Below are 19455 nucleotides of genomic sequence, written 5' to 3'. Positions count from 1 at the left end.
AGCTTTCAATTTTTGTAACGTTTTCTCTAATGTTGTAATTTTTATAATATTTCCCTAATCTATTATTGAAATTTCAATATTCCTATTTCACAACTTAAAATGACAAAAATATCCTTTATAAAACAAAAAATGACTTGCTTTTTTTTTTATAGAGGATATTTTTTTGTTATTTTAGGTTGTAAAATGGGAGATATTGCAACTTCAACGATAAATCGGAGAGATATTGCAAAAATTAAAACATCGAGAGAGACATTGCAAATAAAAAAATGATAATTAGATGAAGTAAATGTAATTTCCCAAAAAAAAAATTGGAAAGATGATGTGAAAATTAAAACGGCTAAATATGCCACGCCTAAAACTTCACGGTCGAATCAAAACAACGTGTTGGTGACGAAACTTTCCACCATTCGTTACTAATCATCTCTAATATCTTGACGACTATGTTGACCTAAAAACCGCGTCCACCTCTATTAGTACCTTTTGGAAATTATATGAGGTTGTCTTAATTTTTGTAAAATTTGAGCAGCTTAAGAGAGAGAGGGTGCGAAACCCACTTGCTTCGAGTAGTCTAAAATGCAAAACTCATTTGTCCGTTGCAAGTAAGCCCTACAACACCCTCTCTTAGGGTCCCTGGATTTCAGACAGCCCGATAAGTTAGAATCTCAATCCTTGAAAAATTGTGATTTGTTTAAAAAGTGTGTTGGTAATAGAACTACATCTTAAAATCCATTTGAAATTTTGATATTTAAGAAGAAAAAAAATTAAATGATTGAAAAGTGAAAACATTTTTCCAACACTTTTCGACTTTTTGTGGAGCTTCTTCAAGATTACATGCGCAATTTTCCTCCTACTCAAATTTGTTAACCTACAACGGTAGTTCCTGAAAGTATCTAATACTATAAACCCTAAATGATAAATTCAATCCCTCGGAGTTAGAATCGTTCGTTAAATATGTAATATACAGCACTAAGTTAGGATTAATGACACCCTAGTTAATGCTTAAATGTGAGTGATATTGTTGGATTAGACTTGAATCCCAAAATGGGGAAAAGAACAAAAAAAAAAAAAAAAAAGGATTTTTGGACACTTAGGGGAATTCCTGCACGGACCTATCAAACATTTTATGAACCATTTCAACAATGCAAAACGTTCAAATAGTGCTTTAAACATTCGAATGGTGACAATCTACGTGTGAATTAAATTAGGTAATTTTAGCATAAGTTCGTAAGGAAAGGGCTATATAAGGTATGGGTTAAATCCCATACCACATTTTGTTACCCTTCAGCAATCGGACCTATAGAGAGAGAGAGAGAAGTGATGAAAATGGTAGGCTTTGTAAGGTTTTGGGTTCCCATATTCAATGAAGGTAACCCTGCACCCTAAGTTTGTTTATTTTTGTAGTTTTATACCTTGTTCATTCCATGTTTAGTTTTTGATTAGTGTCCATTTGTGTGTGTGTGTGTGTGAGATTGGTTGTTGATAGGAGGTTTAAGTGTGATTTACCGTGGATTAATGATGATTCTATAATCAGAGAGTTGGAGTTTATAGATGACATTAGCTACTTCATTTTTCATACTGTTTATTAGTATATCTCTTATTGATTTAAGGTGTTAATACTTCCAATGTCTAAGTCGGTTGAAAGCTCAATAAAGGTCCTTATTGCAATAGAAAGAGTTCTTAAATCAGTGTGTTTTTTAATGAATGAACAACTCATCTCCCTCTTTGATCAATTCTCCCTTCATCTGAAGGACATTCATTTATTATACGGCCCAGCCGCATATTATCTTCTAACTATGTTGTGTGTGGTTCATCCATGAATCGTGATCACCGATTTTGACAAGAGATGCCCCCGATAACACTCTCTCTATTACCGATCAGGTGGCATTAAATTCCAAGTGCCCCTATAATCGGAGGTAAGTGATGCTGCGACACGGTCTCCGGAATGGATTTTCTATGAAAGTTGCTTACACATCGAGGTTTGAACTAGTTTAAGTAATGAGGGAGGGTCATTGGGTACTTCGCATTCTAGTGTAATTCTTATGAAGCCACTAAATAATATTGTTGGGCCAATCTGGGCTTGGGTCGGTCAACACCCGGAATTGGATGCCTGGCCCAAATACAGGGAGGCAAAATCCAAGTGTATCATACAATATTTTTGTCTTGCATGTTACAAATTCTACTATATATAATTGGACAGAAAAAAATATTATAGACACTTTAAGAAACTTAATGGGTACGTGTCAAGATTAACAATATTATTAAAAGTATCTCTCACTTATTTCTAATCAATGATTATTTATTTATTTATTTATTTTTGATGGACTAATCAATTATTATTGAAACAGTAGATAGATAGGGAAAAAGATCAGACAACATAGAGATTAAAATAAAAATTTGATTAAAAAAAAAAAAAGACCATCTAGAATGACCTTTGGACTTTAAAAAGAAAAAGAAAAAGAAAAAAAGAAGAAGAAGAAAATGACATTTGGAATATGGTACCAGTCAAGGTGGGTAGGCAACGGGGGCATATGACCAACAAACAAAAGACCAAGAAGAGTATAGAACATTTACTCATTCCTTGCTTCCACTTTACTTTGGAATAATTTTAAGATGATAGTGTGATCACAACGCTTATTTATGGGAAATCAATTTTAGTAATGTTGTATATTATTTTTTATTTTTTAAAATTGACGTGACTTTTAAAAATGACTATTGGATTAAAGATAGATTATTATTAGATTTTGATTCAATAGTAATTTTAAAATACACAAACTTTTGGAGATAAAAAGATGACATGCAGCATTACTCAATCAAATTATATAATTGATATAAGTATAACAGTTAATTAGTGATAGAGTTTAGGTTTATTGTGCCCTTTTCAAAAAGGCACATTTAAGTATGCCACGAAAAATTATACAATATTAAATATGTAAAATTTGTTACGATCATAAAATGAATCATCTATGTTTCGTTTGAAAATGAAACGATCTTATTTCCCTTAACATGAATCCTGTGCAAACATAGCAAATAATGCAAGCCAAAGCCAATAAATATAACTTAATTATTTAAAATGGTAATAAACAAAAGTTGAATGTCTTCTTCTCAAGGTTTTTTTTTTTTTTGTTTTTTTTTTTAAATGTTTTATAATCTTTAATTCTCACAGTGACTTGTTTGGTGGCAGTTGGACTAGTTTATGAGGTCTAGATCATATAAATAGGCAGCACAAGCCTGGAATATTAAGCAAAAACAAGAAATTATTGATACGATAAGCCCGCTGCAACTGCTGCTACAACTACAAAATATGACCAATAGTTGACACCCGTTGTAACAATTCAGAAAAAAATCAGTCACATTTGTTATTGCACTCTAAATTGATTAGTCAAGTTATGAAACTAACTTTTTAGAGTGTCACAATCTCTTCCACTCAAATGTCTAACGTTCTTGTTAGAGCTCACGTCATGCAGTATTTCAACGCCACACAATATTACTAAGTTATTCTAATACCATTTTGTTAAGGATCATGTTATGCAGTGCCTCAATGTCATACTATTTATAACGATTCAGAAAAGGCGTTAACTACATTTACATTAATACTCTAAAATGACTAGACTAGTCAAGTTACAATTAGTACTCCATATAAATCGTAATCACTTATAAAAACCCATTCTCACATAATAATGAACAAATATAAAACTTAGCACCTATTAACACATTTATAATCTACACACTCAACGTGAATAATTCATATTTTCAATGTGAGATAAACTTTTTGGGGGTTTCATACAGGATTAGGATCCTCTCAATCTCAAATTAAATGAAAATAAATTATTTTACAGTTTAAACTTTATTTTATTATATTTAACGTACATAATGACATATCATTTAAAAATTTAAAACGGCATGTCAACGGATAACCATTGAATCTTTAAAATTTAAGATGAAGTATAAAGTAGTTGCTGATGATATTAATCTGTGTCACACCTATTGTGAGAGCCTGGTCAACCAATAATGCCAGAGAGGACCAAGTAAGATCTTAATTAATTAGATAATCCCATCCAATGACGTATAAGATCTTGATAAATAGTCCAATACACCGAAGACACGTGGTCACCAACACTCAACTTGCATCTTTAGACAAATTACTGCTATCTTGTTGTCTCATCACGAGTAATTATACAAGTCTATCATGTGTTATTTTTCTATTTTCTATAAAAATGAGATGATTTTTAAAATTATAATTTGATTAAAATTTAATAGTGATAAATTACAAGCTCAGTGATGATTTTAAAAATCACTTCATTTTTTGAGTGATACAAAAAAAACTTTTAGCATTATTCTTCTTATCACTATTGAATTGATCATTGAATGGATTCTTTATGCAACCCCTTGTTCATTGCTGGGGCCTTGGGTTCATTTTTGGAGCTTGGTTCTAATTGTTAATACTTTTTAGATGGTGTTTTTTATTTATTTATTTTATTTATTATTTTTTTAAATTATGATGTATTATAAAAATTAAATTAGTTTTAAGTATTTTGGGTGTGTTTTATGTTTTGAATTGTTTGTTAATATTTTTAGTTAAAAAAAAAGAGAGAGAAAAAAAGAAAAAGAAAAGTGTTATCAAACAAATAATGAGGTTTATTTTGTAAATGTCGGCTAAATATGGCAGAAATAAATCCTAGGAATGCCTCAATGTTAAGCCCAGTCTTCTAATAATAATGGGAGAAAAATTCAGGCCCAGCTCTTCAAGTCCACAATGAGCTAAGTTCAACAATTTATTCAGATTTTTAAGTGGAAAGTTGGTTTGGGGCTCTTCCACCTCGGCTTATTTGAAAAATGAACAAAGCTAACTATCAGTAGATTCAATTTTGTTTAGCGGTTCTAAAATATGTTATTTTAATTTTTTTTTAAATTTTTAAAACATAATTAATGAAAAAATGAGCCTTTTTTTTTTTTTTTTTTTTTTTTTTTTTTTTTTTAAATATAATTAAGTGTTTGGTAAAATTGCGGTCCAATCTTTAAAGTAGTAAGCTTTTAAAAATGCACCCCTTGTGTGCGATTTCAAAACATAATTATTTTTAACATTTTTAAACTATCATTTTTTTAATACATTTCTAAACGAGACACTTTTAACTTTCTTTTTATGAGTTTAGTATTACTATTATTATTAAAAAAAATTAACGGAGGAAAAACAATATATTAAAAAAAAAAAAAAGAGAGAGAGTTATCTATTCTTTCAGAATCAGATGTCACCCTTTCTTTTCAAAACCTAAGAGGGTGTGATTAAAAAAAATATATATATATATAAAAGTACAAATATAGAAGTTTTGTAGTCTTAATAAGTATAATCCATATGAAGTGTCTTCAGTCAAAATATTTGCTATCAGAGACTATTTTCAAGTGTTAAATTATCATTTATTACAAAAATTTAAGTAAATTAAATAACTAATTAATTTTATAATATTTATTTATTATAATTTAATTATTTAAATAATATTATAACGTAAAAATATTTAATTAAAATAAGAAAAAAAATATTGAAGAAAAAGTTCACCCATTGGCCTCCAATTTAATTGAGTGAAGCTTGTCCGGGTGTAGACAAACAAACTCTTAACTCACAACGTAGGCGATGACTTTTGTGTTCTGTGGGTCTCGTCACTCGCACGTGTTGTTGTTTGTTTTCTCTGCACGAGGGCCAAGCACAATCACACCAACGGACCCTTCTTGCACGTGGCACAGTTCCAAGAAATATTACTCGTACTAAATTCGATGGGTCCCAGCACCGAGTTTTACCGGCGACAACGGAAGCAGGGAGGAGGTTGATGGGTCGGAAGAGGAGACTGGGATTTTCTGTTATTTTAAAATGTTTGAATTTTCAATTTTATAAAACTTTGAATCGAAGAGAAGAGGGTTGCGACTTGTGATTAATTTACGAGTACATCCTAAATTCTCTTAAATTCAATTTTTATACAAGGTGACGGCTTTATTTGGCAAATTCACCTCTCCTTCTTTTTTTTTTTTAAAAAAAATATCAATTTCAAAATACTCAACTTTCTATATCACATTAATAAACTTTTAACTTTTTTTTTTTAAAAAATTTTTAAATTTTTATAATTAAATAAGAAAAAAGTTACGTGGAAATATCGTTTCCACTCCTAATCTAAAAAGAATAATGATTCAATGCCACCTAAATATACAACTTTTTACCACCTTACCTATGTGGCAAGGTGGTCCCCCACTATTTTTTGAGTTTTTTTTATTTTTTAAAAATAAATTAAGGTGATGGACCACCTTGCCACATAGACAAGGTGGTGAAAAGTTTGTATATTTAGGTGGTAGTGAATCATTACTCATCCAAAAAAGAAGAAGAAATAAATTATCATAAAAACGAAAAATGGGGTGAGCTCACAACAGACACAATATAAATTAAAACAATACAGAAATAATTACAAATAGTAAGAAATTGGTCAAACAAGTAATTCGGTCATCTTAAAGGACAGTATAAGAAGGTTACAGAAGCAAAATGGGCACATATTAAGGCGAACATATCTGAACCCCTACTTGGAACTAACAACCACCATCGAAAGGAAGCTGAAGTTGAAAATGCACTGTCATAGTCCACATAAGGGACTGCAAAAAAGAGGAATCAACCCAAATTCAGTTAAAAAAGTCTCCACAATAAGAATAAAACAATTAAAAGATGGGAGATAGCAACCCACAAAACAAACAAGTAGCAAATTACAATAGCAACTGAAAAGAAAAAAATACAAGAAAAATAAAAAAGCAGTAAAAAATACCGTTGAACAACGAGTAATGTTACACACATTTCCACTTCTCTACACCAATTTATCCACACGTTCAAGTGATTTTTAAAATCAATATTAGTTTATTTGACTTTGATATAGGTATTTATTGGATTTTAATATAATGATAATTTTAAAAATCACGTAAAGGCATAGAAAATGAATATGAAAAAGTGAGAGTGTGTAACATTACTATTGAACAACAGCTTAAATAGAGAGCATGACCAAACAAAACTGGCAAAAAAACTTCTGACAGTAACTCAAAGAACATACAATAACTCGTGTGATTCACGCGCCTACGCGTGGGATCGACCCACAAGCGAGCGAGGAATGATATTTTAAGATTGGTGAATCCCTAAAAGAAACCTCCTCTAGAACAAGGGCAAAAATAATAACAGAAATTTCCAATTGTCTTAGAAAAGTTGGAATTTTTTTTGTAAGCCACATGGGAGAAGGGAGAGGGATTACAAATTGGAGTTCAAGAAGCAAAAACAAAGAAAAGTTGGAACTTGTGGAAAACAGAACAGCCTTAAAAAGAAAAGAAAAGGAAAAAAAAAAAAACACTTAAAATGTGATAGCAAGAGCCACGTGTACGACAAATACTGTGACATGTAGCCGTACAATAGTACGTCAAGCTTCCCAGGCTTCATGGGAAACTCCTTCAACTTCAGGTCTAATCCCCTGGTTCGCTTCTATGTTAAGCTCTCTTTGGTTTTTATCTCTTGCTTATAAAGGCGGCAAGAGAAGCTTACTACTGCTACTACTACTACTACCTCACCCAAAGCTCACTTTTTCTTACATTCTCTCTCTCTCTCTCTCTCTACAATTCAGCTGAACTCTGCAAGGAAGAGATCTCTGCAACTTCACATAAAAGCAAGGAATTCTCGGAGAGACCAGGCTGTTGGGTTTCCCAAAGAATATTGGCCAGATAAGTTTAGTTATATTAGCGGCAAAGTAGGAGTAAAACAAGCCTGTTTTGTCGGTGTCAGTGTATGGAGCTTGATGCTATACTTCGTTCGCACTTTCGATGTTGGGTTATATCTCACAACCAAAGCATTCAAAGATCAGGAGCTTATCAAGGTGTAATCTTTAGAATGAATGCATGAATCGCGTCTCAGTAGAATTGGTGTAAATTAGTATTTTTGTCTCTTTTCCTGTGTTTTGTATTTCATTTTGTTGATGATTTAATTCTATATGCATTGGGGGTACATGAATATTTCCATATTGCAACTAATAAGAATTTGAGTTTAGAGAAGTAGCTGTGAGTTTGTGACTTATTTGGTTGTTCTGGAGAGGGAAAAGAGAAATGTGGATGGTGAGGTGAGGGGGGTTTGATAGCTTATTGGTTTTCTTTGGGAAAAAAGGAGGAGACCCATTTGTTGTTGAGGTGTAAAAATGCCAGAAGGGCGGAGGAGAGGGATACATTTTAGCAAAATCTATTCATTTGCTTGTTGTCGGTCGAAGTTCGAAGAACAGCATGCCCAAATTGGGAAGAGAGGGTACTCGAGGGTAGTGTATGTTAATGATCCGGATAATCCCGAGGCAGTTCAGTCGAAGTACAGGGGAAATTATGTGTCCACTACTAAGTATACGTTGGCTAATTTTGTTGCCAAGTCTTTGTTTGAGCAGTTTAGGAGGGTTGCAAATATGTACTTTCTTGTTGTGGCTTGCGTTTCATTTAGTCCTTTGGCACCTTATTCAGCACTTAGTGTTCTTGGACCATTGTTACTGGTGATTGGAGCTACTATGGCCAAGGAAGGCGTGGAAGATTGGAGACGAAGAATGCAGGTGATATTTGAAATCCCTTTTAATCATCTTTTGTTATCTCGATTGTTGTTGATCTTCTAAAATGTTATAATGGATTGATGCACTTGTTATTGAAAATTATATGCACTGCAATTTATTTGGTTATGTTTGAGTTACTTGTACGGAAATTAGACTCTGCATTGTTTTAAGCAATATCGGATGTATTTCAACAAATAAGGGACAGGAACTGGGTTATGGGGATTGGGATCACATATTTATAATTCCCTAAGGAAACAAACTATTAGCAAAGATATCTTCTGGTTGCCATTAATACTAGGACTGCAAAGGCATTGTGGTTCTTGATTGGGAGATTCATTAATAACAGATGGTTGGAATAAATTTCCTTTTAACAATTATTATGTATGAAGTTATGTTATATCTGGGTGCTTGTAGTACGATATATGTTCTCCAATAATGTTGGGTGATGGTCATAAATCCTGTTATGAGCCAACAGCCATGAAATCAAAACTTTTCTTCAAGATAAGAGCTGCTCTCAGACCAAAGTGGATGTAGGATGATTGAAACAAACCACATTAAACTACAAATTCAAAAGTCATAATTGAATTGTAATTTATCATAAATTCCAAATTCTAACCCATCATTGAAGAGAATACAAAATCGACATACTTCATGAGATCATCGATATTGTCCATCTCTTCTACCACCACTCTAAAAAGGTATATGTAACACTCCGATTCCATATTGAAAAGATGAGTAGCTCACATAAAGTATGTAGTTTATAAAGATAGTCATGAGTGCTAAGTTCTACATTGCCTAGTTACTAAGTGAAACTGAGCTTTATAAGAGATTATAGGAAAAGTTTTAAATTGACTAGTCCTTTTGAGGTGATAATGCATATGTGGTTGGCACTTTTCTATGGGTCGTTACAAATGGTATCAAAGCCACCTAGTAACGCCAGGCCATGTGGTATTGAAGCGCTGTATGGTTTGAGTTTACTTATGTATATTCATTACTCACTTTGTTTATTTTTCTTCAATGTGAGTCTCAACACTCATACGTACACCAAGAACAAATCTCCCTCTCACATGTGAATCTCTTCCACATTGATTTAACTACTCATCGCATGTGAGTCATTTACAAATTCAAGAGTGTCATGTGTATAAGAGTTGCACCAATTGCTGGTCACCAAACACAACTTTACTCCAAGATCTATCCACACTCGTTTACCAGAGCCAGACCAAACACATCAAAAATCAAAACACTCATTTGAGCGGAAGTTGAACCACAGCTCTGATACCCATCTGTTAGGTAGAGAATCGCCTAGGGAGTCTACCAAGAGCACATTAATATACATATTTGAACATCACTCCGACCTAAAAGTTTAAGCTAATGGGTTTGGGTCCACTTATATATATATATATATATATTACTCACTTTGTTTATTTTTCCTCAATGTAGGACTTATCACTCACACGTGTACTCACAACAAATGTCTCCCTCACATGTGAGTTTCTTCCTCATTAACGTAACTCTTCCTTGCATGGGAGCCCTCTACAAATTCAAGAGTGTCACGCATACAAGAGTTGCACCAATTGTAGGACACCAAACACAACTTTTGCTCCAAACGTGTCATAGACTAAGACATTTGTTTAAACATAAGTTAAACCATAACTATGATACCAATTGTTAGAGAGATGTATTCGGGATTTGGGTTTTTGAGTGGTTTTATTTTTTATTACTCTTTTTACTCCATCTTTTGTGAGTGAAATTTTCTCCTGGTTGCCTCCGCTTGTAGATGTAGGTTTCTTAAGCCGAACCACATAAATCTTAGTATTTTGTGTGATTGGTTATTTTATTTTGTTCTTTTTTGTTTCTTTGTGATTCAAAAAATTAATTTGTCACAACACATAATTAGCTTTCAATACTACATCCTATTATGGACAAGCTTCCTCAACCTCCCCGTCCCCACCCACAAAAAAGAAAAGGACATAGAATGTTCCACATCCTCTCAGCCTTATAATAGCCAATTATGTGATCTAAGATATAGATGCTAGTGTAGCTTCAGGTTCTTTATACGAGAATGGTATTTGTATATACATTATTTAGAGCATATATGTAACCTTTTGCATAAAGATCCCTTGTAGATGTAACTTTTCATTGTTCTTCAAGATGCATCCGCTGTAGTGTTTTCTTGCATTCTGATTTATTAATAATTGCGCATAATCTTCATCATGCTGGCATTCTTACTCATATGATTACATCATCACTTTATTATTATTATTTTTTGTAATTATGTTGTTTCTAGCTGAATGCTGAAATGGTTTCAGGATAAAGAGGCAAATAATCAAAAGGTAAAAGTGTATGGTAGAAATTATACGTTCAATGAGACGAAATGGATGAAACTTCGAGTTGGTGATCTCATAAAGGTGTGCAAGGATGAATACTTCCCTGCTGATTTAATTCTGCTTTCATCAAGCTATGCGGATGGGATTTGTTATGTTGAGACTATGAACCTTGATGGAGAGACTAATTTAAAATTGAAGCATTCCTTGGAGGTGACATCCCATCTTTGTGATGAAAAATCCTTCCAAAAATTTAGAGCAGTGATCAAGTGTGAGGACCCTAATGAACATTTATATTCATTTGTTGGAACTTTGTGCTATGATGGCAAAGAATACCCACTTTCCTTAAAAAATATGCTTTTAAGAGATTCTAAGCTTAAAAACACTGAATATATTTACGGTGTCGTGGTTTTTACGGGACATGATACAAAAGTGATGCAGAATGCTATAGATCCTCCTTCGAAGAGAAGTAAAATTGAGAAGAAAATGGATAAGATAATCTACGTACTTTTCAGTGTTCTGATATTGATAGCTTTTGTTGGATCTGTGTTTTTCGGAATTGAAACCAAAAAAGATATTAGTGATGGAAGGTATAGAAGGTGGTATCTTCGTCCAGATGATACAACTGTGTTTTTTGACCCCAAAAGAGCATTACTTTCTGCCTTTCTTCACTTCTTAACAGCCCTTATGTTGTATGGATACCTTATACCGATATCTTTATATGTATCCATTGAGATTGTGAAGGTTTTACAGAGTATTTTCATTAACCAAGATCAGGATATGTATCATGAAGAAACAGAAAGGCCAGCACAAGCTCGCACTTCTAATTTGAATGAGGAACTTGGTCAGGTGGATACAATACTGTCTGACAAAACAGGCACTTTGACATGTAATTCCATGGAGTTTGTTAAATGTTCAATAGCAGGCACTGCTTATGGCCATGGTATGACAGAAGTGGAGAGGGCACTGGCGAGGAGGAGGGGGGATGCACTGCCTGAAGCTAGTGATGTATTATCTGATGTACAAGGCCATGATGGTGATCCTGTGGACTCCAGAAAGTCAATTAGGGGTTTCAACTTTAGAGATGAACGCATCATGAATGGGAAGTGGGTTAAGGAACCTCATTCAGATATCATACAGAAATTCTTTCGGGTCTTAGCAATATGTCATACTGCTATTCCTGAGGAAAATAAAGGGGCAGGAGAAATTTCATATGAAGCTGAGTCACCGGATGAAGCAGCTTTTGTCATAGCAGCGAGGGAGATTGGCTTTGAGTTTTTTAAAAGGACGCAATCAAGCATATGGTTGTGGGAGTTAGATTATGAGACCAGCAATAGGGTTGTCAGGTGAGCTTCTCATGCAACATTTATGTTTTACATATTCAGATTCATTTAATTACAGTTTCCACTTTCTATTCGGCCAGTTATTGATATGGCTTCTGTTGTCCATTTGTCATATTTCAGCTACCATGTTTTCTATTTTGATATACGATTGTTCAGCTTTTGTTTCTGTTCTCCTTTTTCATTTTTTTTTAAAAAAAATAAAAAACAGGATCTTTGTTGTGTATGTCAAATACTTGGCAGCTACTTCTAGATTCAATTTTATGACAAAGGCCTAAAATGCTACTTTTGGCAAGGCATGTTATTGTATATTTCCTTTGATGCCTGTTTACTCATTTTTTACTTCTTATAGTTTGCTTGGTTTACTTTTTGTTACACTTCAAATGACATGGTTTCTACATCCCAGAAAATATGAGGTTCTTCAAGTCTTAGAGTTTAGTAGTTCTCGCAAAAGAATGTCCGTAATTGTAAGAAATGAAGAAAATCAGTTGTTGCTCCTTTGCAAGGGGGCGGACAGGTTAGTCTCCCAATGCCTACATGATTTATTGTTACATATATGAAGTTCCAAGTTACATATATGAAGTTCCAAGTTGAGTCAATTGATATCAAAGTTTCTATTTATTTGCATGAAATGTAGTGTAATGTTTGGAAGGCTTTCAAAAGACGGGCGGCTTTTTGAGTCTCAAACCAAGGATCACATTAAAAAATATGCCGAATCCGGACTACGAATCATGGTAACTGCATACCGTGAGCTGGGTGAAGAGGAATATAGACCATGGGAAGAAAAGTTTCAAAAGGCCAAAACATCTCTCATTGCAGACCGTGATATATCGGTAGATGAACTTGCTAATGAGGTTGAAAGGGATTTGACTCTTCTTGGCGCTACAGCCATTGAAGACAAACTACAAAAGGGGGTCAGTTTTGAAAATTTGAAGTTTCATTAATTTACCTTCAATATTTTGCACTCACTATTAATTTGAGCCTTGAACAGTGTCTCACTGTGTATCAAGTGAAAGTTGATAATTGCAGAGGCATAACCAGGCCCTTCATTGTATTGTCAGAAAAATAAGATTTCATTATTTTATGAAAGTTTCGCTCTAATCGCGTTCTCTGGTGTTTCAGGTTCCTGAATGTATTGAGAAACTTGCCCAAGCTGGAATTAAGATATGGGTATTAACTGGTGATAAAATGGAAACAGCTGTTAATGTTGGGTATTGTAAAAAAATTTTGGTATAGAAAATTTTGTCCGTGATAATCTATATATGTTAATTTTCTGGAAGTTACATATTGTTGCTACTTTAATTGTCCCAGGTATGCTTGTAGTTTACTTAGACAAGATATGAAACAAATTGTGATCACCCTTGATTCGCCAGATATTGATGCCTTGGAAAAACTAGGAGATAAGGATGCCATTGCACAGGTACAGGATTTGGGGCAAAGAACATTGTTTATTTATTTATTTTTTTTTCTTCTTTTTGGTGGTAAATGTCTAAGACATTGACTGTTATAGGCTTCATTCAAAAGCATAGGGAAGCAAATTAGTGAAGGAATATCTCAGATAAATTCAGTTGAAGAAAGTGCTGAGTTTGGCCTAATAATTGATGGAAAGTCCTTGGAGCATTCTCTGAAAAAGAATGTGGAGAAGTCATTCTTTGATCTTGCAAAAAAATGTTCTTCCGTTATATGCTGCCGATCTTCACCCAAGCAGAAAGCTCTTGTAAGTGTTATGATCATGCCAATTTATGGTTTCTGTGCAGTTTAAGTTATCTGGAATGGGTGGTTACTTGTTTTTGCTGATATCAGAATAATCTGATAGAAATGTAGAAGATATGCAGGTCACGAGATTGGTAAAATTGGAAACGGGTAAGACAACACTCTCTATTGGTGATGGGGCAAATGATGTTGGCATGCTTCAAGAGGCCGATATTGGAGTTGGCATTAGTGGCGTTGAAGGGATGCAGGTTATTACATATTTTGTTTTTATTCATGTGGAGTGTGCATCTTTATTTCACAGACACTTGAAATGTCTATTATTTTTCTCATCTCACTTTTTTTATTTACCTTTTTGCTCATGTATATGTCATCCAGACTTGTTTGAAATGATTGTATGCTGGAGTTTCATACTTTTAGTGCCCATTTCTTAGTGTCAAGTGATTTATATTTGATCTGCATGGAGCTGGTGAAAATGAATATCAATCACAGGATAACGAATTAGAAAAGAATTTCTGATTAGCAACAGTGCCTTTTCTCCTCTTTTGTTTGCTTTACTGACGATTAAACTGTTGCATTGTGTTCTCATTTAAACCCATAGCTATACTATTTGTCTTTTGTAATCTAGGTATATATCATTGCTATTGATTGTGTTCTGGCAGACCTTTTTAGGGTTTCAATTTGAATGAAGGTAAAGATGCAACATCTTATTCCAAATGTTCCTAACTGCAGGCAGTGATGGCAAGTGATTTTTCAATAGCGCAATTCCGTTTTCTAGAACGTTTGTTGCTGGTACATGGCCATTGGTGTTACAGGCGAATATCAATGATGGTAAAACTTTTCTTCCATCTATCGCATTTAAAACTTTAAAAAATATAGAAAATAATTTTTCATTAACATAAAGTTTCTCAGGGAGAAAAAAGTGGGGACGGAAATTGAAAAGTTAGTTTCTTTTTCTCTTTTCTCCCTTCTAGTCCCTCTTCATGGTATGATTTGGGGGTCTTAGCTGTATATTAGTTTTATGCTTTTCAGTTTCCTTGTTAAGGGATTTAATGTTTGCTAATAAATTGCTTTGTGTCTTGTCAAATGAGTGATGAACCAGAAACGGCATCTTTGGTTGACATGTACTATTATATTCTTTTTCGTTGATGCAGATATGCTACTTCTTTTACAAGAACATAGCATTTGGGTTTACTCTATTTTGGTTTGAGGCCTATGCTTCTTTCTCTGGTCAACCTGCATATAATGATTGGTACATGTCATTTTACAATGTCTTCTTCACCTCGCTTCCTGTAATTGCTCTTGGTGTTTTCGACCAGGATGTTTCTGCACGATTTTGCCTCAAGGTACAGAATTATTATCCTTCGCTGAGTTTGTATATGCAGTATAACAACCAACAGAAACCCAGTAAGAAATGAATTCAGATAAGAAAAAGACAAGTTGTAGCTCTAGGTTGACATGTGGTCTACACAATAGTCATACACTCCACAATGCTGCTGCAGCATAGCACTGGTTAATTCCACTAAGTAGGGTAGTTAACAAAATTATTTCTTTTGACCTATGCATTATTTAAAGTAGTTATTTTGGACATCATTTTTTTTCTGTTAAGATGGGTAGCATCTTAATCCAAAAAATGCACCTTTTCTTTTTTCTTTTTCTTTTTCTTTTTTTTTTGTAAAAAAAAACCTATTTCAGAAATGAATGGTCTGCTTCTCTGGATATTTTTTAAAACCTCTCTTTGATTTGCATTTCTCTAATGGAACCTGATAAAAAAGTGTAAAGTTTTGTGATGGGCTATATTTTGGAACGAAATTGAAATGGCATTCCTACTGTTCCCTTTCACATTTAAGTTCTTCATGTATCTTTCAATGAGTAGTGCTTACACAACACAATTTGACATAATTTCTCATAAGTTTATCTGTGATTAACTATTCATCTGCATGTTTGATTCTATTCTTGAATTTCCAATATTCTTTTTGGGTTATGCTTCCTCACTCCTGTTTCCCATATCTTTCTTTCTTTCTTTCCTGCTTCTCAAATAGGTAGATTAGGCGCACTTCCTCAGCACAAGTATGCTTCAACATCAAAATACAGTGGGTTCACTTAATGTTAGAGGAAGCCTAAATAGTATCATGACATGAAACGATCGTCCAAGATTTATCTTTACTTTCCCTTGATCAACAGACGAAATTCAATTAATGAAATACAAAAAGGGGCTGGGGGGATGGCTTGTATATTACTCTGTACTATTCCCCCTGCAACTTATAACTTAATTCTATGCACACAACAATGTAGGCAAGTAGGTATATATCTCTACAAAATACTGGTTTCCTAGCAATTTGCTTGTTTGGTTGCTAAATATTCCTTGAATCTTTATATAGAAGCATGAATAGCCATTTATTTGTCATGCTTCCTTTGTCTACAGTACCCTATTCTATATTTAGAGGGAGTAGAGAACCTCCACTTCAGCTGGCCCCGTATACTTGGTTGGATGTTTAATGGAGTGATAAGCTCCATAATAATCTTCTTCTTCACAACCAAGTCGATGATTAACCAGGCCTTCCGAAGAGATGGTCAAGTTGTTGACTTTGAGGTCCTCGGGGTCACAATGTACACGTGTGTCGTGTGGGCTGTAAACTGCCAAATGGCACTCTCCGTCAACTACTTCACTTGGATCCAGCACCTCTTCATCTGGGGCAGCATCGCCTTCTGGTATATATTCTTAGTCATTTATGGTTCTCTCCCGCCGAATGTATCAACGACAGCATATCGGGTTTTTACAGAAGCTTGTGCTCCAAGTGCTCTTTATTGGTTGGTCACCCTTTTTGTTGTCATTTGCACTTTGTTACCTTTGTTCTCTTATAGAGCTTTCCAAACGCGATTTAAACCAACGTACCTTGACATAATACAAAGAAAAAGGTTAGAAGACTTGGAGACTCAGAACTCTTCTGAAACTAGGCCATTCAAGCAAAAACTACATCGTCTTAGGGAGAGATTGAGGCAGAGGGAATTGTGAAAAACACACAACATTTCTAAGCTTATGTGAAACTGTGGATATTCGGTGTCTGTATATTGAAGAACATCATCTTTGTTCTGTACTGTGAATGTACATTGAAGGGATTCTATTTTTTTCAAGTCACCAATCGGTTTCTTCTTATTTGCAGTTCCATAGATGTCTTGGGATGCCATGTGTCAGTAAGGATCCCAACATTCTTATGTCAATAATAAGCACCCTTTTCTTCCTGAAAGGCCAAAATACTGTAGATGGGCACTGACTAAAAAACAGTTAAGAAAGGCTTAAATTAGTTCTAGTCATTCTCTCTAGTAAAATCACAGAATTTGCAATAATTGAGAGCATTAACAATGTGGCCCCTTTTGGTTGGTAATCTCTCCACTTCACGGGCCACCTCTCGCATTTTCCTTAGCTTGTGATTTTGGCCAATGAGCTGACATGTGTCAACCACATGAGCTAACATCTCAGTCAATTTGAATCCCTTGTGTTGAAATAAAGAGGGTGAGTGAGGAGTGGCTGTCACCAATCTTCACTCCATCGCTTAACCACCCACTATTTTCTAGAGGAGCTTTTCCAAGCCACCATTTCTAAAAGAATGTTTAACTTTATTTTTTTACTAGTGGGAAGCTTCTGACAACTTGCTATTAGTCTATTATCATCATTTTTAGCCATGCCAATAACACCAAACCACTATCATTAATATTAGGATAAGCATCTCCAATTGTACTGCAGGCGGCCGGGTCTTCAACTTCATTGTGAGAAAAAAAAAGGCCTTTAGCTTCAACAGATGATTAGTTGTAAGATCCCATTTCTGTGAAGGTTTTATGATAAAATCCCAACCCCCGTACAGTTTGGACTATGGATAGGGTGTATTTGGTTATAAGTTGATGATGAAGTTCATCACACAGTCAATCTTAGACAATGAATGCCTACAAGAGAGAATGAGAAAGATCGTTGACTTGTTGGGTGTCCCGATAGGGGTTGTCTCCGATGATTAAGTTAATAAGGGGATTAGTATTTTTTTTTTTTTGAGAGAGTAATAGCTGAGAGAGAGAGAGAGAGAAATGTGAATGATAGCGTGTAATGTTTAATGGGTATATACCTTGATGGGTTGCATGCCTTCTCTTATGCGAAGAGCCTGTAAATGATGTCTGACCTTGGTCAGGTGTCGTCTGTTGATAAATTATGGCCCTGGCCAACCATGGCGTTTAATTTGTGTATCCTAGCAAGGCATGCCCTTGACCAGGTGTCGTGGTACGTCTCTGGCCAATTGTGGTGCCGAATTCCTTGCCTGTCGTCATGCTGCGGCCGTTATCAGGTGTCGTTCAGGATTGTGTGTTCACTGGCAGGTTAAGGACGTTGCATGGTTTCCTGCTTAGAATAATAGGACAATTAGGATGAAGCAGTGATGAGCTATCATCTGCACCACTTCCCAATTGTTATCTAAGCAGTTGACATGTTGGCTTTCACGGCCTATAGGTGCTCGTGATTTGGGCTTGATCCTCCATGCCCAAGCCTATATTATCAACTTGAGTTGGTCGGGTATATACATATCATAAGTGATTCTAGGTATGGATACAGACTAGGGACAAAAAAGTAACCGCATTAGATTTTAAAGAAATCTACATATGTCGCTTATATCATAACCAAAAAAAAAAAAATGCAGATTTTTCATATATTCCATGATATACAATGCAGTCTAATCCTTCATTACTACAGACTAAAAAAAATATTAATGATATAGTTAAAAAAAAAAATGAAATATCTAAAAACTCTACGTGTTATATTTAAATTTCTGCACAAATAAAGCATAAACCTTCGTTCTTCTTCTTTTTTTCTTTTTTTTTTAAAATCCAAAATTGACGGGGACAAGATCATAAATATATTTTTTTATGTCAACATAATTATCTGATCTGGATTAAAGTGTAATTTTGAAAGATATAAGACAATGAAGGTTCAAATATTTTACCCTAAAATAAATCCATTGACCACATAATATTAGATATTGTTGATCAAGGGTTTGTAAATTGGGTGGTAATTAATTATTAGTATAATGAAAAATTTATTATTACAAAAAGGGCAACTGGGTGGCATGCACGTACAATCAATTCCAGCATCCTTTTTACCAGTAAATTTTAGGCAAGTTGAACATTTCAGCTGCACATCCTTGAATTATTTGAGTTCTAGATAGTCAACACATTTGATATATATGTTGCCTTAGGCATTCATAATTTTCAGAATTCTTGGCCAATGCCTTCAAGTTACCTCCAAAGGGTTTTCAAGGTTCAAGAGGTCCAAGCTTGGGGTGACATCAACTCCTGAATTGAGCTTATTTTTGGATCAATAACATAACTATTGTCAACTCTCTAGAATTCATACTCATGGCACATAAGATTTTTTGCAGCCGACCTCCTATATTAGAGAATAATGATTGTCACAAAAAAATTTAGTTGAAACTAGACCCGAGTCGAATTCTCTATTAT

At 34.2% G+C, this 19455-nt stretch overlaps 1 protein-coding gene across 1 annotated transcript; it reads left to right on the top strand.

Annotated features, from left to right (window-relative positions):
• Positions 1-7574: 7574 nt before the first annotated feature.
• LOC133859847 (probable phospholipid-transporting ATPase 8) lies at positions 7575-17094 on the top strand. The gene is made up of 11 exons (XM_062295395.1): positions 7575-8588; positions 10895-12255; positions 12656-12766; positions 12887-13163; positions 13372-13460; positions 13561-13669; positions 13760-13966; positions 14085-14210; positions 14692-14790; positions 15114-15305; positions 16385-17094. Exons 1-11 carry the CDS (start codon positions 8196-8198, stop codon positions 16973-16975), a joined length of 3555 nt encoding a protein of 1184 aa, XP_062151379.1. The 5' UTR covers positions 7575-8195; the 3' UTR covers positions 16976-17094.
• The last annotated feature ends 2361 nt before the right edge of the window (positions 17095-19455 follow it).

This window comes from Alnus glutinosa, chromosome 2 (assembly GCF_958979055.1).
Source record: "Alnus glutinosa chromosome 2, dhAlnGlut1.1, whole genome shotgun sequence".
NCBI classification, from domain to species: domain Eukaryota; kingdom Viridiplantae; phylum Streptophyta; class Magnoliopsida; order Fagales; family Betulaceae; genus Alnus; species Alnus glutinosa.
This window is presented reverse-complemented; position numbering and strand designations above follow the sequence as displayed.

Bases quoted from the DNA above. Each gene is read 5' to 3' on its own strand.
- LOC133859847 (XM_062295395.1), top strand. From the start codon at position 8,196: ATGCCAGAAGGGCGGAGGAGAGGGATACATTTTAGCAAAATCTATTCA. The intron at 13,967-14,084 runs GTAAGTGTTATG...GAAGATATGCAG, and splicing joins CACCCAAGCAGAAAGCTCTT to GTCACGAGATTGGTAAAATT. The intron at 15,306-16,384 runs GTACAGAATTAT...CTTTGTCTACAG, and splicing joins CTGCACGATTTTGCCTCAAG to TACCCTATTCTATATTTAGA.